Genomic DNA, 24,359 nt, shown 5'->3' with positions numbered 1-24,359 from the left:
ACATTATGGCATTCTTAGACCCTCGGAGTGTGTGTGTGCTCAAAGAACTGGGCAGGCTCCGACTGCTCTGTGCCTCGCGACTCCAACAGCCTTGTCTGGGAGACCCTGCTGGACACGCAACTGACAGTGGTACAACACAATTACAACAACAAAGGCACAACTTTTGCATTCAAACACACTTTTTACCCCATAGAACCAGGCCCACAGGTTCCTCCACAGGATGGGACACTCTCTGGTGTCTGGACCTCATGGCAACCTTTGGATGTATGGGGGACTCTCTCTGTCGGAGGGAATTTTAGGAAATATTTATAGGTGAGCAACCATCACAAGGTCAAATTGTGTAAACTGTCATGTATTATATAATGAGCGGAAGCATCCATTGACTTATTTGCAGTAATTACCAGGCCTCAATTAGAAGTAAGGAATTTATGTAGGACGAGACTTTTCCATCCATCCATCCATTTTCTACCGCTTGTTCCTTTTGGGGTCAAGAGGGGTGCTGGAGCCTATCCCAGCTGCACTCGGGCGGAAGGCGGCGTACACCCTGGACAAGTCGCCACTTCATCGCAGGGCCAAAACAACATTCATGCTCACATTCACACACTAGGGACCGTTTAGTGTTGCCAATCAACCTATCCCCAGGTGCATGTCTTTGGAGGTGGGAGGAAGACGGAGTACCCTTAGGGAACCCACGCATTCCCGGGGAGAACATACAAACTCCATACACAAAGATGCTGAGCCCGGGAATTGAACCCAGGACCTTCGTATTGTGAGGCACATGTATTAACCCCTGTTCCACCATGCTGCCCAGGACGATAATTTTATTTTTTTAAATGAATTTTATCACTATTAAATAATATACGATGAGATGGCGACTTGTCCAGGGCGTACCCCGCCTTCCGCCCGATTGTAGCTGAGATAAGCACCAGCGCCCCCCGCGACCCCAAAAGGAATAAGCGGTAGGAAATGGATGGATGGATTATTTTACAGAAGAAATGTGTTAAATCTTACATTTCTGCTGTGCAAATGTAAGGTCTGCTATACTTTTGGTGTTTTCAATCATGGTAAAAGTATTTACAGCGGCCAATTTTTTTTTTTAGTAAGTTTAGTTCAATATAGGGGCAGCAAGGTGGAACAGTGGTAAGTGCATGTGCCTTACAATACGAAAGTCTTGGGTTCGATGGCTTTCTAGGTGGCTTTCTGTGTGGAGTTTGCATGTTCTCCCCTGTGACTGCGTGGGTTCCCTCCGGGTAGTCCGGCTTCCTCCCACCTCCAAAGACATGCACCTGGGGATAATTAGATTGGCAACACTCTGGCTATCTGTGTTGGCCCTGTAATGAGGTGGCTACTTTTCCAGGGTGTACCCCACCTCCCGCCCAAATGCAGCTGAGATAGGCTCGATGGATGGATATATTAATTGTCCTAATGTGTATGTATAACATGTATAAGATGTATAACATCTTTTAGGTATTCAGTCTTCGAGCGCCGCTGGACCCAAATGTTGACGAGCTCGGCAGACGAGGGCTCCACACCTGTCCCTCGCTATCACCACGCTGCCGCCCTGCTGACCAGTCATGAAATGGGTGTGAGTCACAACTGCATGCTGGTGGTAGGCGGTGTCACGCAGCACTCAGTCGCCATGGACGCTTGGAGTCTGAACCTCAGTAGTTTAGTCTGGAGAGAACACAAGGTAGAAAAAAAAAACATGTATTCTTATTCAATGTGGAATATTTTAACTTCAAACAAAATGTTCTCATCCTATGGCAGAGCTCAGTGCTGCCCCCTGTGGCGGGCCACACGCTTACAGTACGGCGGGACAACTCTGTTCTCCTGATCGGAGGTTACTCTCCGGAGAACGGCTTCAACCACCATCTGCTGGAGTTCAGCCCTCACACTGGAAACTGGACCGTTTCCCCCCACACCGGAACGCCACCTACAGGTTTATACGGCCACTCGGCTGTTTACCACGAGCAGACCGACGCTGTCTACGTGTTTGGAGGTTACCGTTTTCACGTGGAGGCCGTGGAGCCCTCGGGAGAGCTTTACAGCCTGTACTACCCGAACCTCACCTGGTCTCTCCTGGTGCCCTCACAGGGTAATAAGGTAAGAAAACCTGACCGCGTCCAAGTCATAGTGCAAGCGATTATCGTCAACCGCTTTCTTCTTGTTGCAGCCTTTATCGCGTTTCTTCCACGCTGCAGCCCTGATGAAAGACACCATGGTCATTGTTGGAGGACGGACCGAAGCAGAAGATTACAGCAACTCTGTGTCCTTGTACCAGATCAACTGTAACACCTGGATCCAACCAGGTATATGGATCTTGGCTCTATTCATTGTCAGATGTCCTATTTTTTTACCATGTCTCTCTCAAACTCTTTCTCCCAGATTCTGCCATAGGAGACCCAGTCAACCGTTCGGTGTCTCTTGCCATGACGAGCTTGGGAGGTAGCCTGTTCTTGTCGGGTGGCTTTAATGGCGTCACCTTAGGGCGCCTGCTTAACTTAACAGTGCCCGCCGACCCCTGCGCCGTGATGTCCACACCAGAGACCTGCAACACTACCACCGGGAGCTGCGTTTGGTGCAGAGGCACTTGTGCGTCTTCTGATAGTGCTGAAAGGTAACTGGACTACAGTGTACCCCAGTGTTTTTTTAACCCCTAGAGTAGTGCTGGGCGATATTTTTAGGCTATATCACGATACACGATATATATATCTCGATATTTTGCCTTAGCCTTGAATGAACACTTCCATCCATCCCTTTTCTACCGCTTATTCCCTTTTGGGGTCGCGGGGGGCGCTGGCGCCTATCTCAGCTACAATCGGGCGGAAGGCGGGGTACACCCTGGACAAGTCGCCACCTCATCACAGGGCCAACACAGATAGACAGACAACATTCACACTCACATTCACACACTAGGGCCAATTTAGTGTTGCCAATCAACCTATCCTCAGGTGCATGTCTTTGGAAGTGGGAGGAAGCCGGAGTACCCGGAGGGAACCCACGCATTCACGGGGAGGACATGCAAACTTGATACATATAAACACAGCAGTATGATGATTCTGTGTCTACATTAAAACATTCTTCTTCATACTGCATTAATATATGCTACTTTTAAACCTTCATGCAGAGAGGGAAATCACAACTAAGTCAATTGACCAAAACTGTATTTATTAAACAGTTATTAAGTAGTGGCACAAACATTCATGTCATTTCAAAACAGAAAGTGCAAGATTGTCAGAGACATTTTAACAAGCTATGAGTACACTTTTGTGCATGATGTCACTAAGATGACATAATAATAATAATAATAATAATGGGTTACATTTATATCGCACTTTTCTATTGTTAGATACTCAAAGCGCTCACAGAGAAGTGGCAACCCATCATTCATTCACACCTGGTGGTGGTAAGCTACATTTGTAGCCACAGCTGCCCTGGGGTAGACTGACTGAAGAGTGGCTGCCAGTTTGCGCCTACGACCACCAATCATTCATTCATCATTCATTCACCAGTGGGGCAAGGGTGAAGTGTCCTGCCCAAGGACACAACGGCAGCGATTTTTGGATGTCAATTGGTGGGAAGCGAACCTGCAACCCTCAGGTTTCTGGCACGGCCGCTCTACCCACTACGCCATGCCGCCCCTCACATATCAAAACAACACTAAATTAAAGTGCACTTTTTGTACAGAACGCCACTACAATAGTTTAAAACAAAGTGCACTTTTGTGCTTGATGTCGACAACACTGGGCGGCATAGCTCGTTTGGTTATTTTTAGCACTGTGATTACCAGCAAAATTATTCATAATTATCGCGTTAAGCAATGTCAGCTAAGATTTATCTGAGAGCCAGATGCAGTCATCAAAAGAGCCACATCTGGCTCTAGAGCCATAGGTTCCCTACCACTGGGTTAGTGCATCCGCCTCACAATATGAAGGTCCTGAGTAGTCCTGAGTTCAATTTCTGGCTCGGGATCTTTCTGTATGGAGTTTGCATGTTCTCCCCGTGACTGCGTGGGTTCCCTCCGGGTACTCCGCCTTCCTCCCACCTCCAAAAACATGCACCTGGGGATAGGTTGATTGGCAACACTAAATTGGCCCTAGTGTGTGAATGTGAGCGTGATTGTTGTCTGTCTATCTGTGTTGGCCCCTGTGGAAGATGGAAACTTGTCCAGGGTGTACTCCGCCTTCCGCCCGAATGCAGATGAGATAGGCTCCAGCGACCCCAAAAAGGGACAAGCGATAGATGGATGGATAATTATCAGTACATTTATTTTCATCAGTTTTCTTGAGTGCCCTCTTTTCCAGTATGTTTGGTTAATATTTGGGACGGTGTGGCTCGGCAACACCTTGCCGGTAACTTGTGGGTTCCTGGTTCGATCCCCAGCTTCTACCATCCTCGTCACGTCTGTTGTGTCCTTGAGCAAGACACTTCAACCTTGCTCCGGATGGGTCGTGGTTAGGGCCTTGCATGGCAGCTCCCGCCATCAGTGTGTGAATGTGGAAATAGTGTCAAAGTGCTTTGAGTACTTTAAAGGAGCAAAAGTCCATTCACCATTTCTCATTTATTTTGGTAATCTGCCTGACCGCTGCCTTGACAATAATAATTGTGATTGACACTTGGTTTCATATAATTTGACAATATTTATCCTTTTAAACTGTAAGTAGTTTAGATATGATTATTGAATACAGTAAAATAAACAATAAGATTAATAATTTAGTGTTAATATTTGAGTGGGCTCCAGGCCACTCTAGTGCAAAAGTCGGGCCCATCAAAAAGGTTAAGAACCCCATTTGTACCCTGTCTACAACACTTACATCTTAGCAACATTTATATATTAATTTTTCAAAGGACAATGAAAAAGAAACAAAACTTTAATTAGAGTATTCAGTGTACAGCTTGGACAGCAGCATATATTTTCTGTCCTCTGAAATTAACTCAACACACAGCAATTATTATTATCAGTACCTCATTGAACAGTAGCTCCCAAGTGTTGGCAGCACCCACACATAACAAAACATTACCGCCACTATACTTAACTGTAGGAAAAAAGCACAATTATTTTGCTACTCGTGTGTTTTCAGCTGTTTAGAGCAGTGGTTCTCAAATGGGGGTACGCGTACCCTGGGGGTACTTGAAGGTATACCAAGGGGTACGTGAGATTTTTTTAAAATATTCTAAAAATAGCAACAATTCAAAAATCCTTTATAAATATATTTATTGAATAAAACCTCAACAAAATATGAATGTAAGTTCATAAACTGTGACAAAAAATGCAACAATGCAATATTCAGTGTTGACAGCTACATTTTTTGTGGACATGTTCTATAAATATTGATGTTAAAGCTTTGTTTTTTTGTGAAGAATTGTTTAGAATTAAGTTCTAGAATCCAGATGGATCACTATTACAATCCCCAAAGAAGGCACTTCAAGTTGATGATTGCTTCTATGTGTAGAAATCTTTATTAGGGTCCGCCAGGCCCATTGCAAAAGGACTCCCAAAGGAGTTCTTTTGGAATGGGCCAAAGGACCCTATTGAAACTGTAAGGTTTTATTATTATTATTATTATTATTATTCTTTATTATTATTATTCCGCACCTACGCGCTGTAATTTGACCCCCTTAACATGCTTCAAAACTCACCAAATTTGACACACACGTCGGTATGGCAAACCTTCCCAACTTATTAAGCAACCAAACCCCAAAAATCAAAATTGCGCGCTAGCGCCCCCTAGGATAAACACAAAAAACAGACTGCTTGTAACTTCCGTCAGCAATGTCGTAGAGACATGAAACAAAAACTCCTATGTAGGGCTGACTTAGACCTAGATTTCATAATTTTAACTTCTGGGGCAAAAAATGTTTTTTTTGCCTTTTTGAGCTGTAATTTGACCCCCTTAAAATGCTTCAAAACTCACCAAACTTGGCACACACATCAGGACTGGCGAAAATTGCTATCTAATGAAAAAAACAAAACCCCAAAACTCAAAAATGCGCTCTAGCACAATTTTTGAATAAAACACAAAAAACTGCTCCTAGGAAGAAATCATAGACAAAACTGCTTGTAACTTCCGGTAGGAATGTTGGAGAGACCTGAAACAAAAACCTCTATGTAGGTCTCACTTAGAGTACTGCTCCGGTTTTGATTTTACGCGCCTTCAAATAACCCCTGCGTAAAGTTTCCTAAAAAATGCAATTTTTGCCTCTTTGAGCAGTAATTTGACCCCCTTAAAATGCTTCAAAGTGCAAGTTAACGCTCTACTATTCAAAGCAAAAGCCATTTATCAACAACATCCAGAAAAGCCGAGCTGTAATTTCACACCTTCAACATGCTTCAAAACTCACCAAATTTTACACACACATCAGCACTGGCAAAAATTGCCATCTAATAAAAAAACAAACCCCAAATATCAAAATTGCACTCTAGCGCCCCCTAAGAAAAAACACAGACAAAACTGCTTGTAACTGCTGTTAGGAATGTCGTAGAGACATGAAACAAAAACCTCTATGTAGGTCTAACTTAGACCAGGGCTTCAGTGGCGGGGGCAGCAGCCAAAGCGGACCCGACCAACGCTGCTTGCAGCTTTAATTCATAATTGAATCACTTAGTTATTTTTCAACAAGTTTTTAGTTATTTTTATATCTTTTTTTCCAAATAGTTCAAGAAAGACCACTACAAATGAGCAATATTTTGCACTGTTATACAATTTAATAAATCAGAAACTTATGACATAGTGCAGTATTTTGCTTCTTTATCTCTTTTTTTCAACCAAAAATGCTTTGCTGTGATTAGGGGGTACTTGAATCAAAAAAAATGTTCACAGGGGGTACATCACTGAAAAAAGGTTGAAAACCACTGATTTAGACAATAACTCTTGTGTATTGACACATTTTCAGTAGATGCTATATAATGCTATACAAGCTGTACATCGACTGCTCTAAATGATGTCCAAGTTTCCTTTTCATAATAGTGTCCCTTGACTTTATGTACTGTAATAAAAATGCTGTTGTGTGCAATGTGTACAATGTCATGTTATTAATTATTCTGTCCTCCCTTTCTTTTAGAATGGGCTGCTTATCTGGCCAGTCGCCCTGTTCTCCAACCCCACGTCAGCCAGATCAGTGCCGCAGACTTAAGACCTGCAGTGAATGCCTCGCCCGACATCCCAAAACATTCTCCACGCCATCACAGGTTGTCCCCACCCTGCATTGTAAATATTACCCCGTTGGCTCCTCTGTGTTAACTCGGGTCTTTTGCAGCCCGCGTTCCAATGCAAGTGGTGCACCAACTGTCCGGAGGGGGCGTGCATCAGCAGCTCTGTGAGCTGCACGTCCGAGCACGACTGCCGCATCAACCAGCGAGAGATCTTCCTCTCCAGCAACTGCACCGAAACCAGCTGCGAGGCATCGGATTGCCCCAAGTGTACAGCATCTGGCAAATGCATGTGGACACGCCAGTTCAAGCGTACAGGTACTGGCATGTAATATGAGTATTTATTTTTATTTTTAACTCACTCACCCTCTGACCTTTTTCGTCATTTCCACCAGGCGAGACGCGGCGAATCCTGAGCGTGAACCCTACATACGACTGGACCTGCTTCAGCTACGCCCTCCTTAACGTCTCACCGATGCAGGTGGAGTCCTCGCCACCGCTGCCGTGCCCACCCCCTTGCCACACCCTCCTTAACTGCAGCCTGTGTCTGGGGTCCAGAGGCTCTGACGGGGGCTGGCAGCACTGTGTGTGGAGCATGGCTCTGCAGCAGGTAAGATGTCCACACCGGAGTTGTTTGGACTGACATCACTCGACTCTTGTGTTGTTTGTCTGCAGTGCATGAGTCCGTCCTTCATTCAGCTGCGATGTGAAGCGGGCCAGTGTGGTCGTCTTCTCTCGGGTGGTGACTCCTGCTCTCCCCAGTGCTCCCAGCTCACCCAGTGCTCCCTGTGCATCGCCAGACCCCAGTGTGGCTGGTGTGCGACACGGGGTGCCAATGGGGTGGGATACTGCCTCCAAGGAGGACTTAATGGTAAGAAAAGTTGATTTAAAGTTTTACATTTAATCGTAACTAATAGTTTAGCTTACTATAGTTTATAGCAGGGGCGCTCACGCTTTTTCTGCAGGCGAGCTACTTTTCAATTGACCAAGTCGACGAGATCTACCTCATTCCTATTTATAATTTATATTTATTTATTTATGAAAGAGACATTTTTGTTAACAAGTTAATGGTGTTTAATGATAATACAAGCATGTTTAACACACATAGATTCCTTTCTTTCATGAAGACAAGAATATAAGTTGGTGTATTTGATTCTGATGACTTGCATTGATTGGAATCAGACAGTGGTGCTGATAAAGTCCGCATTTTCAAATGGAGGAAAAAAAAAGTCCTCCATTCTGTCCAATACCACATGAAAGTGGTTGGATTTGGCATCTCATTTGTCCAACTTGCATACTCGTTTTTAAACACTTTGTTATGAGAGTAGCATATGTGTGTGGCCCTTTAATGTCTGGCAGCAGGTGAGTGACGTCAGTGAGTGTGCGGGAGGGCAAGCAAGTGTGAAAGCGGTCGCTGAGGGCGGGGTAGAAATACATTGGCATCAAACTCCGTTGTGCACGCTAGCTTTCTGAGACTCTTATTTTGTTAGCACAGGCAGGATGAAACAGGTCTTTTATGGTGAAGACAGGAACTGTGCAGTCGGTCTTTAGAGTTTTGACAGTAGGTACGGAGTCTCTAGAAATAAAATGTGTTTCTCTGCGTCCGCCCTGTTAGTGATTTTTTTCTTAAATATGAGCTCGCAGCAGCCAGCGTCATCTCACAAGATCCTCGGGTACCGAGAATGTCAAACAACTGACGAAAGTGAAGTCTTGGTATGATTGATGATTGCTCATTTTTATGTCTATTTTTTAATGCCTGGCTTGAGATCGACTGACACACCCTCCGAGATCGACCAGTCGATCGCGATCGACGTAATGCCCACCCCTGGTTTATAGTTTAGTCTTTATTTGAAGGGACAATGCACAGAAACATTAAAGGCCTACTGAAATGAGATGTTCTTATTTAAACGGGGATAGCAGGTCCATTCTATGTGTCATACTTGATCATTTCGCGATATTGCCATATTTTTGCTGAAAGGATTTAGTAGAGAACATCCACGAAAAATTCGCAACTGTCGGTTCTAAGACAAAAGCCCTGCCTCTACCGGAAGTCGCAGACGATGACGTCACATGTTGATGGCTCCTCACATATTCACATTGTTTATAATGGGAGCCTCCAACAAAAAGAGCTATTCGGACCGAGAAAACGACAATTTCCCCATTAATTTGAGCGAGGATGAAAGATTCGTGTTTGAGGATATAGATAGCGACGGACTAGTAAAAAAAAAAAAAAAATGCGTTTGCATTGTATTCCGATGTTTTTAAACAAATTTACTAGGTTAATTCTGGGAAATCCCTTATCTTTCTATTGTGTTGCTAGTGTTTTAGTGAGTTTAATATTACCTGATAGTCGGAAGGGTGTCTCCACGGGTGTGTTGACGCGCAGTGTCTCAGGGGAGTCGACGGCAGCTATGGACGGCACAAGCTCAGCTTTTCTCCGGTAAGAAGCGACTTTTTAACCACAATTTTCTTACCGAAACCTGCTGGTTGACATGTGGTCGTGTTTCATGTTCGCTGGACCGCGTTCTGATCCATAGTAAATTTTCACCTCCAGGAATTTTAAACAAAGAATCACCGTGTGTTTGTGTGGCTAAAGGCTAAAGCTTCCCAACTCCATCTTGCTACTTTGACTTCTCCAATATTAATTGAACAAATTGCAAAAGATTCAGCAACACAGATGTCCAAAATACTGTGTAATTATGCCGTTAAAGCAGACGACTTTTAGCTGTGTGTGCGCGTAGCGCTCATACTTCCTAAAAACCTGTGACGTCTTGCGAACACGTCATCATTACACGACGTTTTCAAGACGAAACTCCCGGGAAATTTAAAATTGCAATTGAGTAAACTAAAAAGGCCGTATTGGCATGTGTTGCAATGTTAATATTTCATCATTGATATATAAACTATCAGACTGCGTGGTGGCTAGTAGTGGCTTTCAGTAGGCCTTTAAACTCAAAGACAGATATGTTCTGTACCAGATTATAGCTAAATAGCTCATTTCCATCTGCAGTCCCTGGCTACATAAATTAAAGGGATACAAAAACCATGCAATAAAATTATGACAACAAAATCATACCATAGCATGTAATCAAATTAGGAAAAGTCATAAAATGCACTTTCATGGACACATACTTAATATACAATACAACCACACCTCATTTACATCACACAAAGACAATACATGCTCTTGTTCACATCTGTCATCATTTGTAAAAACAACCATGATTTTAACAGACACACCTCATGATTTACAACAGAAATGCTGTCATGGATAAATATAATACACATAAAGTTTTTTTCTGCTGGACCTACTCTCTTTTTTATGCTGGGGCTGCCAAATATACTGTGATAGTGTACATAGCATTTGGTATATATTGTATATATGTTATAGACATATTATACCTGTATATAATGTATGCTGTATATATTGTATACATTCGCAGATAGGTTATATTTTACATTGCTATACCTAGTCTATTTATACCTGCATTGTCCTTTCCATCCTTACACTTTCCATCATTGTAACTAAGCTACTGTGTTGAACAATTTCCCTTGTGGATCATTAAAGTTTGTCTAAGTCTAAGTTGATCTGTCAAACATAGTGCCCGCCTTAGTGACCGTGTGAGCAGCTTTGATTGCTCCAAAGCCACTTTTTAACTTCAATTGTGAATGAAGAGTAATCTGTTAGACTTTTCATGTTTGTTGTGAGGTCGTTCCATTCCTTTATGGCTTTATATGAAAAGGCTGATTGTGCAAAAGATGTTTTACATCTGAGTACGCTACTTACCTTTTCCAACTAGTTTGCCCATCCCTAACTATCAGTGCAGTGGTTCTCAAACTGTTTTCACCAAGTACCTCGGAAAACACTTGGCTTTCTATATACCACCATAATGACTAACATTAAAATACAGTAGTGTAGTAGGCCTAAGTATTTATTAAAACAGGGGTGTCAAACTCATTTTAGCTCAGGGGCCGCATAGAGGAAAATCTGTTCACTATTAAAATCATGGCATTACAACTAAAAAATAAAGACAACTTGAGATTGTTTTCTTTGTCTTACTTTGACCAAAATTAGAATTGAAAATATTACAACAACAATATGAAAAAAAATACCTGCAGCGGTCAAGTTTAGATCCGTGAAGGAAAAAGAAAGTGAATGAATGTTCATAACTGAATACATTTACATATGCATCAAAATGTGTTTTTTTTAAATATTATTTTTTTTATGAGTTTAGTAACATTTATGACCTTTTTCTCAAACACAATATAAAATGTGAGATATAACAGGATAATGCATACATTTATCATTTGTTTTCAAAACAGTTGCAAAAAAGTAAGACCGCAAACATTTACAATGGGACCCCATTTTTATGACTTGATGGGGTCCCTGGGACCCCATTTTGAAAATTCCTAGCGCCAACCCAGATGGAGTATTGATGCGTGCAAAACAGCAGCAGGTGGCTGTGGCCTGTGGGCCGGTTCTAATACTAATCAATTATCGTCCCGGGCACCGTAGATCATTCATTCGTGGGCCGGATCTGGCCGGCAGGCTTTGACTTTGACACCCCTGCATTAAAACAAGGCAGAGTTTTTTTTTTTTTTTAAGTGTAGTTAGTATTTATGACCACTGTGACACTACACACAGTTTGAACAGTACCATTCTGTTTGAATATAGGAAAATAAAAGACTGTACTTTCATGAAGTGATATTTGGCTTACTGCTAAATTGTATTGTATGTATACACTCTTTTCATTTTAAGGCTGACAACAATCCTAGGATCCCATTTACATCTGTAAATATATCTGCATTTAAACACAATACTGTCCTCACAGGACTGAGTGAGGGCGTCTGTCCCCTGAGAAACAGCACCTGGTCCTTCCTGCACTGTCCAGAGGAGGACGAATGCGCCAACGGCCATCATCACTGCAACAGCACAGAGGACTGCCACGACCTTCCTCAAGGATACCACTGCACCTGCAAACAGGGTTATATACTCAGCAGGTGAGATTGCCACAGATCACTATCTCGTTGCTTGTATTCACTGTTTAAGCTCGGGTGTCAGCAACCCGCGGCTCTTTAGCGCCGCCCTCGTGGCTCCCTGGACGTCTTTCAGAGATGTGTGAAAACGGGAAAAAATATATGAATTATAATATATTTTTGTTTAAATATAAAACCTTTCTAAATTTTAGAAATCTATCCATTTTGTACCAATTTTCCCTTTTGGGGCCAACTGTTTATATTGAACTTGCTTCACTGATGAGAGTATTTGGCAAGCACCGTTTTGTCCTACTAATTTCATCATTCCTCGAACTCATCGTAGTTTGTTTACATGTCCAACTTTCTACGATGCTGCCACAGAAAGACGTGTTTTATGCCACTCCTCCTTTGTCTCATTTTGTCCACCAAACATTTTATGCTGTGCGTGAATGCACAAAGGTTAGCTTTGTAGATTTTATTGGTTTTCTATCAGGCATATTTGGTCAATCCATGAATGCTAAGATGCTATTTAGGCTAGCTGTATGTACATATTGCGTAATTATGCCTCATTTGTAGGTATATTTGAGTTCATTTAATTCCCTGTACTTATGTCCTCTGTGTATCAAATCAAATCAACTTTTTTTATAAAGCACATTTAAAATTTACCACAGGAGTAGCCAAAGTGCTGTACAATGGGCAGGTTAAAAGATAATACGAGAACCGAGCATACAACACAACACAACACAAACAGAACATGATAAACACAGTGGAGTGTTTTAAGTCTCGTCTTAAGACCCACTTTTATTCTTTGGCTTTTAACGCTACGTGAGTTGTGTGGTCCTCTGTTCTCTGTTGTCCTCTGTGTTTTTTATACACTTTGATTTTTATTTTACTGTTTTAATTGATTTTACCCTTTAAAATAGTTTTTAATCATATTTGTTTTTATATTGTTTTTATTGGTTTTATTTTTATTTATTTTTTGTTTTATTCAGTCATTGGTGGAGCATAAAATTGTTTTTTTTTTTGTTTTTGTTTTTTTGTTTTTTTTAATATTGTTTTTAACATGGCTGTGCAGCACTTTGGAAAAGTTATTGTTGTTTAAATGTGCTATATAAATAAAGTGGATTGGATTGGATTTATAAAAAATAAATCAATAAAACATAAAAACAGGTTCAAAGCAGATGTATAATGGGGCGCCATTGCAGGATGAATATAACTCAGTGTTAAAAGCCAAGGAATAAAAGTATGTTTTTAAGAGAGATTTAAAAACAGGAAGAGAGGAGGCTTGTCTAACACTCAGAGGTAGGTCGTTCCAGAGCTTGGGAGCAGCAGTGGCGAAAGCTCTGTCACCTCTAAGCTTCAGCCTTGTGTCAGGGACCGTCAGTAGCAGCTGATCGGTTGATCTTAGGGATCGGGTGGGGCAGTAAGGCTGAAGGAGGTCGGGAGAGATATGTTGGCGCGAGGTTTTTAAAACATTTAAAAACAAATAGAAGGAGTTTAAAATTGATTCGATAACGCACAAGGAGCCAGTGAAGGGACGTTAATATAGGAGTGATGTGCTCCCGTCTGCGGGTCTGTGTTAGCAGACAAGCAACAGAGTTCTGCACGAGCTGCAGGCGGGCGAGGGAGGCCTGGCTAATGCCTACATACAGGGCATTGCAGTAGTCTAAACCAGGGGTGCCCATTACGTCGATCGCGAGCTACCAGTCGACCGCGGGGGGTGTGTCAGTCGATCTTGAGCCAGGCTTTTAAAAAAAATAGACCTAAAAATTAGTGATCATCAATCTTCACCAAGACGTCACTTAAATGACATTCACGGTACCGGTACGGAAGGTACGGCGCGAGAGTCTGTTGAAATAAAAAGTGTTTCTCGCCTTCCTCTCGGTCATATTTTCATAATAATGATCTTGCAGCAGCCAGCGTCATCTCACAAAACCCTCGGGTGCCGTGAATGTCAATCAAGCAAGCTACGGAATTTGCCGCAAATGTTTTTCTTGTAAAGTGTATGGAAGCTGGATGAATTAGATGCCAAAAACCAACCACTTTCATGTGGTATTGTACAGAAAGGACAACTTTTTTCTCCTCCATTTGAAAATGTGGGCGTTATCATCATTACTGTCTGATTCCAAACATTGCAAGTCATCAGAATCAGGTAATACACCAATTTATATTCTTGTCTTTGTGAAAGAAAGACATCTATATGTGTTACACATGCTTGTATTATCATTAAACACATTTAACTTGTTTACAAAAATGTCTCTTTCATAAATAAATAAATATAAATGATATATATAAATGAGGTAGATCCCCTCGAGTTGGTCAATTGAAAAGTAGCTCGCCTGCAGAAAAAGTGTGGGCACCCCTGGTCTAAACCATTCGAGATAAAGGCGTGGATTAATTTCTCGAGATCATGTCCTGACAGAAGTGGTTTCACAGCGCCCTTATTACCCACACAGTTTTCAAGACGAGTGATTAAGGTGGCGTGGTCGACAATGTCGAACGCAGCAGACAGATCTAAAAGCACCAGGACGACAACTTTACCAGAATCAGTTGACAGGAGGATATTGTTAAAAACTTTTAGAAACCATTTTGGGGTCTGTACATAAACACCCAAATGGAAATGAAACAACACACCTCACGCAGTCATATATCCCAGCATGCACCGCGCGTTTCTTCTTCTTCAGGGGAAATTGAAGTTGGCCGTTGCTTACCGTAGTTGCAAGACCTATAAGGCGCACTGTCAGCTTTTGAGAAAATTGGAGGTTTTTAGGTGCACCTTATAGTGCGGAAATTACGGTAATTAAACTGCTTTGTTTCTTGTTTTTAATTTCATTACTCTACTGTCTTTTTTCCTGTTTAGTGTCAGTGGTCAGTGTGAGTCAGTTTGCGCACAAGGCTGTGTGAACGGGACCTGCGTGTCCCCCGGTGTGTGCCGCTGTCACTTTGGCTTTGTGGGGGAAAACTGCTCCTCTCAGTGCAGCTGTAACAAACACAGCAATTGCGCAAGTGTGGCAAAACCGGACGTTTGCCTCGAATGCCACAACAACACCATAGTAAGTGCACTCTTGAAAGATTTGCGCACTCGGGATTCGTGTTGATGATTTCCCAAATCCGGCGTTCTCAGGGCAAGCACTGCGAAAAGTGTAAACCGCTGTTTGTGGGCTCGGCCAAAGGGGGCGGCACCTGTCGACCATGCCGAGAGTTCTGCAGGGGAAACAGCGCCCTCTGTCTGTCCCGGGATGAACACAAGAAGGCCTTGGAGAACCCACGTCGCTTTCCCCTGGAACAAAACAGCGTAAGTGTCATTCCGGTCTTGGTTCTTATTCCTGGTGAAGTGTAAATGGACCGTGGTCTGTTATCCAACAGATTCACAACTGGGTGTCCGAGGGTCCCACAGAAGAGAACGCTGTTTGTGTGAGTTGCCAGAACAACAGTGTGGGGGACAAGTGTGAGAGCTGCCTCAGTGGTTTTTTCCTGCTGCAGGGCAAGTGTGAAAAGTGAGTGACCACCATTAATACAATTTCAATACCGTTAAAAAATAAGAAATCTTCCATCATATTAATGTCAATATAGTAACAATTCAAATTCAATCTCTCTTTGTTTGCAGGTGTCAGTGTAATGGCCACGCAGACACGTGCAATGAGCATGACGGCACGGCTTGTCCATGCCAGAACAACACAGAGACCTCCTCCTGTCTTAGTAGTCCTCAGAGTGACCGCAAGGACTGTTACCGACAACAGGTATGTACCGGAAATGTGTTCATATCACAGAACTAGAATTACAGCCGCAGTGGAACTTCTGAAGCCAAGCACGATCCCGGTGCTTTATTTTCAGAACATCTTAGTTAATATTAGAGATGTCCGATAATGGCTTTTTGGCCGATATTCCGTTATTGTCCGACTCTTGATTACCGATTCCGATATCAATCGATTTAGGGCTGGGTGATATATCGATATACACGATATATCGCAGGTTTGTCTCTGTACGATATAGAAAATGACTATATCGTGATATTCGAGTATACGTTCTCACGCAGTTGCTTTTAGCTGCTGGCATTACACTGCAGGCTCTTCCCGCTCTTTCCTGTCGCTCCTTCTCACAGACAGCAAGCGCACCTTCTTACATACGTCACATACGTATACGCTCTCGCGGAGCAGAGGTAGCAACATGGGTAACGTTAGCTGTGCGAGTGGTAATACGAGAGAAAAAAGGTGCGAATGAAGGAAGACTTAATTCCCCAAAAAACAGCAGGGGGTCCATCGTCTGGCGGAGGTTTGGCTTCAAGTGGGAATATGCCGAACAGACAACCGTAATTTGTCAAGTGTTGGCCAAAAGCCTTGCTACAAAGAATAGCATTTCTGCTAATATGTAGCATCATTTGGAGAATGAAGAGTGCTTACCCCGCATGTCAACATCTCCATTCGGTGCCACACGCTTACATCATCAAAATGCCGATGCAAACATTTCCAGATCAACACCGTCTGAAAAAAATAGTCAACAACAGAATTTAATGACGTCCGTGGTAACTTACTACATAGCGAAGGACAAACACTATATGATTTCCTATCATGCAGCTCATTATTATTTCACACTTAAAATGGAATTGGACTGAATGTAAAGCCGCTGCTCCTCCACATGGAGAGGAGCCAGATGAGGTGATTTGGGCATCTGGTCAGGATGCCACCCGAACACCTCCCTAGGGAGGTGTTTAGGGCACGTCCAGCCGGTAAGAGGCCACAAGGAAGACCCAGGACACGTTGGGAAGTCTATGTCTGTCGGCTGGCCTGGGAACACCTCGGGATCCCCCGGGAAGAGCTAGACGAAGTGGCTGGGGAGAGGGAAGTCTGGGTTTCCCTGCTTAGGCTGTTGCCCCCGCGACCCGACCTCGGATAAGCGGAAGAAGATGGATGGACTTAAAATGTCTCTGACAATCTTGAACTTTCTGTTTTGGAAATGACATGAATGTTTGTGCCACTGCTTAATAACTGTTTGATAAATACAATTTTGGTCAATTGACTTAGTTGTGATTTCCAATCCAATCCACTTTATTTATATAGCACATTTAAACAATAACGTTTCCGAAGTGCTGCACAGCCATGTTAAAAACAATATTTAAAAAATAAAAAAATAATAAAAAAAACAATATTATGCTTGAATAAAAACAAAAAATAAATAAATATAAAACCAATAAAAACAATATAAAAACAACTATGATTAAAAACTATTCGCCGCATGAAAGTTTAAAAGTAGCATATATTAATGCAGTATGAACAAGAATGTTTTAGTGTAGACACATAGAATCATCATACTGCTGTGATTATATGTGTCAAGTGTTCATTCAAGGCCAAGGCAAAATATTGAGATATATATCGTGGATTGCGATATGGCCTAAAAATATCAAGATATTAATAAAAGCCATATCGCCCAGCCCTAAACCGATACCGATATATGCAGTCGTGGAATTAACACATTATTATGCTTAATTTTGTTGTGATGCCCCGCTGGATGCATTAAACAATGTAACAAGGTTTTCCAAAATAAATCAACTCAAGTTATGGAAAAAAGGCCAACATGGCACTGCCATATTTATTATTGAAGTCACAAAGTAGATTTTTTTTTTAACATGCCTCAAAACAGCAGCTTGGAATTTGGGAGACGCTCTCCCTGAGAGAGCATGAGGAGGTTGAGGTGGAGGGGGTTAGGGGGTAGCAGGGGGTGTATATTGTAGTGTCCCGGAAGAGTTAGTGCTGCAAGAGGTTCTGGGTATTTGTTCTGTTGTGTTTATGTTGTGTTACGGTGCGGCTGCTCTCCTGAAATGTGTTTGTCATTTTTGTTTGGTGTGGGTTCACAGTGTGGCGCATATTTGTAACAGCGTTAAAGTTGTTCATACGGCCACCCTCAGTGTGACCTGTATGGCTGTTGACCAAGTATGACTTGCATTCATTTTTGTGTGTGAAAAGTCGTAAACATTATGTGACTAGGCCGGCAGGCAAAGGCAGTGCCTTTAGGGTTTTTGGCGCTCTGTTCTTCTCCCTACGTCTGTGTACACAGTGGCGTTTTAAAAAGTCATAAATTTAAGTTTTTGAAAATCCATCCATCCATTTTCTACCGCTTATTCCCTTTTGGGGTAGCGGGGGGTCGCTGGCGCCTATCTCAGCTACAATCGGGCGAAAGGCGGGGTACACCCAGGACAAGTCGCCACCTCATCGCAAGGCCAACACAGATAGACAGACAACATTCACACTCACATTCACACACTAGGGACCATTTAGTGTTGCCAATCAACCTATCCCCAGGTGCATGTCTTTGGAAGTGGGAGGAAGCCGGAGTACCCGGAGGGAACCCACACATTCACGGGGAGAACATGCAAACTCCACACAGAAAGATCCCGAGCCTGGGATTGAACCCAGGACTGCAGGTCCTTCGTATTGTGAGGCAGACGCACTAACCCCTCTGCCACCGGGAAGCCCCAGTTTTTGAAAATGATACCGATAATTTCCGATATTACATGTTAAAGCATTTATTGGCCGATAATATATCGGCAGTCGGATAGCATCGGATATCCCTAATTTTCCTATCATTTAAATAAAGTAAATAGTCCCTTTTTAGTTGAATAAACATTAGGCTCCATCCATCCATCCATTTTCTAACGCTTATTCCCTTCCGGGTGGCGGGGGGGCGCTGGAGCCTATCTCAGCTACAATCGGGCGGAAGGCGGTGTACACCCTGGACAAATTGCCACCTCATCGCAGGGCTAAGCACCTTCCATAAAATGTAAATGAACTTAAACATCATTTAGGCTCCTACAGCGTCATTGCATTATTTTGACAGCCCTAAAAATAATCATACTTCAATGGAAATGCCCCCGTCTACCTCAAAGAACTGCTCACCCCCAAATCCTCCACAGGACACCTCCGCTCCAAACAGGCTAACCTCCTCCAACCTCCACGGACAATGCTACGAACTATAGGAGACCGGGTTTTCTGCTCCGCTGCTCCCAGTCTGTGGAACGCTCTCCCTGACCACCTGAGGGCACCTCAGTCTGTGGATGCTTTTAAAAAAGGCTTAAAAACCCATCTTTTAAAAAAAAAAAACTTTTTATAGACATGCATACTGGTTCTAGCTATTGGGCTGTTTCTAATTTTATATTTTATTTATTTTTCTTTTCATTATTATTATTATTATTATTACTATTTTTTTACATTGTGGCACTTTGATGTTGTTTGTTCAACGTAAAGTGCTTTTTTACAAAAAAAAATCTATTATTATTAATAATGTAAATGATTTGTGTTCCAAACGGAACTGTACCCCTTTTCACGTGTTTTGTCTTTGTAAAATTCTCTCCAGTGCGCCAAGTGCAAAGACTCTTTCAACGGCACACCGGTGAACGGGCGGCAGTGCTACCGCCAGTTCAACGTGGACACCGAGTGCTGCTTCGACCCCACCTCCCAGACCAACTGCTTCCACGACCCCACCATCCGCAACCTGCCGCGGGGGCGCACCGTCTTCTTCGCCGCCCAGCCCAAGTTCACCAACGTGGACATCCGGGTCACCATCGACGTCACCTTTGGCGAGGTGGAAGTGTACGTGTCCAACTCGCACGACACGTTCATCGTGGATGTGGACCGCCACACGGGCGTCCACGCCGTCATGATCGAGGAGGAGTCCGCGGCTCGAGGGACAGCAACGGGGGTAGACAAGGACTCGCCCCCGTCCCCCATCAAGGTTTTTGCCAACGCTTCATCCGGCCAAGGTCCTGTCATTTCCCACAATCCATTGCAGCTGCAAGCGAAGTCTCCAGGCTCCGAGAGGGAAATTAGGGAGGAGCGTTCTGAAGGCCTCATCACCTACATCACGGTGTGGAAACCGCAGACGGTCCTGATCGTCCGCGGTGTCCGGGACCGCGTGGTCATCACCTTCCCACACGAGGTGCACTCGCTCAAATCCAGCCGCTTCTACATCGCTCTCCGGGGGGTGGGGGCGGACGCCAAGCAGGGCGAGTCCCAAGGCTTGCTCTTTTTGCGACAGGACCAAGCCCACATCGACCTGTTTGTCTTCTTCTCTGTCTTCTTCTCCTGCTTTTTCCTTTTCCTGTCCGTCTGCGTCCTTCTGTGGAAGGTCAAGCAGTTCCTGGACTTCCGGCGGGAGCAGCGCCGACACATCCAGGAGATGACTAAAATGGCGTCCCGGCCCTTCGCCAAGCTCACCATATACTTGGAGCCGGATGAGCCTCAGCTCATCTATCTGCCGTCGACAGTGGGAGGGGTGGGCGGCGGCACCGTGTCGCTCGCCCACGCCCGCTCCGGCAAGTTAGGAGGAGTGATGCTGACTCAGAGAGGTCGCGCCGGAGCCGTGTCCTTCAAACATGACCTCGGCTCCGGGCCCACAGCCCACCACCACCACCACCACCTCACCCAAGGCGGGGGCAACAACGGCCAGCACCTCCCGCTGCACTACCTGAACACCCACCACTACGCCGGCACCACCGCTGGCACCCAGGCCTCGCATCAGCACCACCCGTCCACCTACAGCGGCTACCAGAACATCTGCCGCTCCGACCCCTTTCTGTCTCAGCTCATGGGCTTCTCCTACTCCTCCTTCAAGGTGGGGCCCATCACCCTGGAGCCCACAGACGACGGCATGGCCGGCGTGGCCACCGTCCTCTTTCAGCTGCCCGGCGGCGTCCTGGCTCCGAACCGTGCCTGTCTGGGCTCCGCGCTGGTTACGCTCCGGCAGAACCTGCAGGAGTACTGCGGCCACGGCAACGGAGGGGGGCACCAAGGTGCGGGCGCCGGGCGCAAGGGGCTGATGGGGCATCAGCACCTGACCACTATGGCTATGTAGGAGCCATACTATCTCACTGTACACTTAGAGGGAAGGAATTTAATTATTTGGCTTACATCTTTTCATGGAAGGAGGAGCAATGAGAGATTTATCGTCACCTGTGGTGAGCAATTTGAACAATTGTACATACACTGTATAATGCTTTGTTACGTGTCCCGTATCATGTATCGCTTTACTGTACTTCAGTGTTTCCATCCACCAAGCCAGCTGTCCTGAGAATGCGCCAAAACGACGACATTTCTCCACTTTTGTTCACTTCGGAGGTATGAAGCTAGCGCTCGCTTCGGAACCAATACATGCTTTAATACCCAATAGTGACAATCAAGCTTCCAATTGAGACTAAAATCAATATAAGTACAGCATTAAGTGCAGCAATTGTGATTGTTACAGCTGAGGAAATATCTGTAATACAAACCCTGTTTCCATATGAGTTGGGAAATTGTGTTAGATGTAAATATAAACAAAATACAATGATTTGCGTTTCCTTTTCAACCCATATTCAGTTGAATACACTACAAAGACAAGATATTTGATGTTCAAACTCATAAACAAATAATAAGTAACTTAGAATTTCATGGCTGCAACACGTGCCAAAGTAGTTGGGAAAGGGCATGTTAACCATTGAGTTACATCACCTTTTCTTTAAACAACACTCAATAAATGTTTGGGAACTGAGGAAACTAATCGTTGAAGCTTTGAAAGTGGAATTCTTTCCCATTCTTGTTTTATGTAGAGCTTCAGTCGTTCAACAGTCCGGGGTCTCTGCTGTCGTATTTTACGCTTCATAATGCACCACACATTTCCGAAGGGACACAGGTCTGGACTGCAGGCGGGCCAGGAAAGTACCCACACTCTTTTTTTTTTTTTTTACGAAGCTACGCTGTTGTAACACGTGCTGAATGTGGCTTGGCATTGTCTTGCTGAAATAAGCAGGGGCGTCCATGAAAAAAAACGTTGCTTAGATGGCAGCATATGTTGTTCCAAAACCTGTATGTACCTTTCAGCATTAATGGGGCCTTCACAGATGTGTAAGTTACCCATGCCTTGGGCACTAATGCACCCCCATACCATCACAGATGCTGGCTTTTGAACTTTGCCTCGATAACAGTCTGGATGGTTCGTTTCCTCTTTGGTCCGGATGACACGATGTCGAATATTTCCAAAAACTGTTTGAAATGTGAACACTTTTCCACTTTGCATCAGTCCATCTTAGATGATCTCGGGCCCAGAGAAGTTGGCGGCGTTTCTGGATGTTGTTGATAAATGGCTTTCGCTTTGCATAGTAGAGCTTTAACTTGCACTTACAGATGTAGCGACGAACTGCATTTAGTGACAGTGGTTTCTGAAGTGTTCCTGAGCCCATGTGGTGATATCCTTTAGAGATTGATGTCTGTTTTTAATACAGTGGATCGAAGGTCACGGTCATTCAATGTTGGTTTCCGGCCATGCCGCTTACGTGGAGTGATTTCTCCAGATTCTCTGAACCTTTTGATGATATTATGGACCGTAGATGTTGAAATCTCAAAATTTCTTGCAATTGCACTTTGAGAAACGTTGTTCTTAAACTGTTTGACTATTTGCTCACGCAGTTGTGGACAAAGGGGTGTACCTCGCCCCATCCTTTATTGTGAAAGACATTTTTTGGGAAGCTGTTTTCATGCCCAATCATGGCAACCACCTGTTCCCAATTAGCCTGCACACCTGTGTTTGATGAGCATTCCTCAACTTGATCAGTATTTTTTTTGCTACCTTTCCCAACTTCTTTGTCACATGTTGTAAAGTCAATGATTATTTGCAACAACACAAAAATATTTATCAATTTGACATCAAATATGTTGTCTTTGTAGTGCATTCAATTGAAAAACAGTTGAAAAGAATTTGCAAATCATTGTATTCTGTTTATATTTACATCTAACACAATTTCCCAACTCATATGGAAACGGGGTTTGCATGAGTGTTTTGTGTCCATACAGCAGGCCTCCAGGAATCATATTTATGTTTGTCTTTTTGCATTTCATTCACCTGTTTAAATTGTTAGTGTTATCTGCACATCGGCCTTTAAGACTTGCCTTGTATTTGAGTCCATGGGCTCACTCTGAATATTGTACTTTTTATGTTTTGTAAAGATAAATGGTTAATTTTTGTTTCTAATTTAAAGAGAAGTGCATTCGTCCATCCAAATGAAGAAAATTGCTCAAATGTGATGATGTTTCTGTACGTGGAATTAATGTCTTTTGCCGGACCGCTTTTAATGTGTGCAAGCCTGCCTGCATAGATGATTGTATTAGCCGCCGTTAAGTAAAAATAAATAAAAATAATGGCTAACAATTATGGATACAGCAAGAAATAAAATGTGTTATTTTGCGAGCACAGTGGAAGTAGGATGAGTTATCTTGGGAACTCATCCTGGTGATATTATTGCTAAATGAAATGACTGAATGACAAGTTCACAGTTTTTTTTTATTTTTTTATTATTATTATTTTTTTTTTTCATTTGCACGGGGCCAATGGGCCGCTATTTACGAGAAACACTAACAATCATGTAGGACACAATTTGGAATGGTGCTATGGAAGTTGTAACACTCAAGAAAGGTTTAAGTTATGAACTGAATTACCCTGATATTTTTTAAGCTTTACTAAATATTTATCTTCATAACAACATTACAAAAAAGTGTTGTTTTTTTTGTCATGTACTGTATTATTCTTTTCTTTTTTTTAACATGCCTTATTTTTGTACATAACTTTTCAAAGAAGGGAACCGAATTGTACAGAAGGTGACATTAAGACGATCTGTCATGAGTCGGGTGAAATAATAAAGTCTGTGAATATGATCGTGGTGTATTTTATGCAGTCCCTCTTAAATAATAGTGAGCCGTGCTTTATCAGTATCAAGCTTCAAATCCACTTGAAAAAGCTGTGCACTGCAAAAGGTGCTCATTGCAGATATTAATCCGGACTCCCTCGTTTTGATTCAAATAAAATAGGCACAAAAGATATCGATCCATTGAGGTGAAGACATACTTGCCAACCTTGAGACCTCAGATTTCGGGATATAGGGGGCGTGGTTAAGAGGGGGGGGGGATATTTACAGCTAGAATTCACCAAGTCAAGTATTTCATATATATATATATACATACATGTATATGTATATATATATATATATATATATATATATATATAGTGTTCATTTATTTACACATGTACACACCCTTAACACTCATCTACTCATTGTTGAGTTAAGGGTTGAATTGTCCTTGTTCTATTCTCTGTCACTATTTTTCTAACCATGCGGAACACCCTCTGATGATGCACTGCTGTGTGGCATGCACAAAAGAGCTTTCATCAAATGCGCTAGAGTCTGGAATCTTCCTTCTTCGTCTCCTTGTGC

The 24,359-nt window shown here is 43.2% G+C and overlaps 1 protein-coding gene across 1 annotated transcript in view; it reads left to right on the top strand.

Moving 5' to 3' along the window:
* megf8 (multiple EGF-like-domains 8) overlaps positions 1–23,802 on the top strand; it is a 69,244-nt gene extending 45,442 nt beyond the window's left edge. The window contains exons 28-43 of the mRNA XM_061915059.1: positions 19–129; positions 194–312; positions 1,468–1,690; positions 1,768–2,103; positions 2,174–2,309; positions 2,386–2,617; positions 7,063–7,189; positions 7,258–7,468; positions 7,546–7,760; positions 7,826–8,021; positions 11,983–12,151; positions 14,988–15,180; positions 15,252–15,422; positions 15,494–15,624; positions 15,735–15,867; positions 19,475–23,802. Coding sequence (XP_061771043.1) covers positions 19–129; positions 194–312; positions 1,468–1,690; positions 1,768–2,103; positions 2,174–2,309; positions 2,386–2,617; positions 7,063–7,189; positions 7,258–7,468; positions 7,546–7,760; positions 7,826–8,021; positions 11,983–12,151; positions 14,988–15,180; positions 15,252–15,422; positions 15,494–15,624; positions 15,735–15,867; positions 19,475–20,971 — 4,200 coding nt within the window. The 3' untranslated portion in view covers positions 20,972–23,802. The remainder of the gene's footprint in view (positions 1–18; positions 130–193; positions 313–1,467; positions 1,691–1,767; positions 2,104–2,173; positions 2,310–2,385; positions 2,618–7,062; positions 7,190–7,257; positions 7,469–7,545; positions 7,761–7,825; positions 8,022–11,982; positions 12,152–14,987; positions 15,181–15,251; positions 15,423–15,493; positions 15,625–15,734; positions 15,868–19,474) is intronic.
* The last annotated feature ends 557 nt before the right edge of the window (positions 23,803–24,359 follow it).

The sequence above is a fragment of the Nerophis ophidion genome, linkage group LG11 (genome assembly GCF_033978795.1).
Source record: "Nerophis ophidion isolate RoL-2023_Sa linkage group LG11, RoL_Noph_v1.0, whole genome shotgun sequence".
Taxonomy (NCBI): domain Eukaryota; kingdom Metazoa; phylum Chordata; class Actinopteri; order Syngnathiformes; family Syngnathidae; genus Nerophis; species Nerophis ophidion.
Note: the sequence above shows the minus strand (reverse complement) of the source record. Positions and strands in the feature narration are given on the sequence as shown.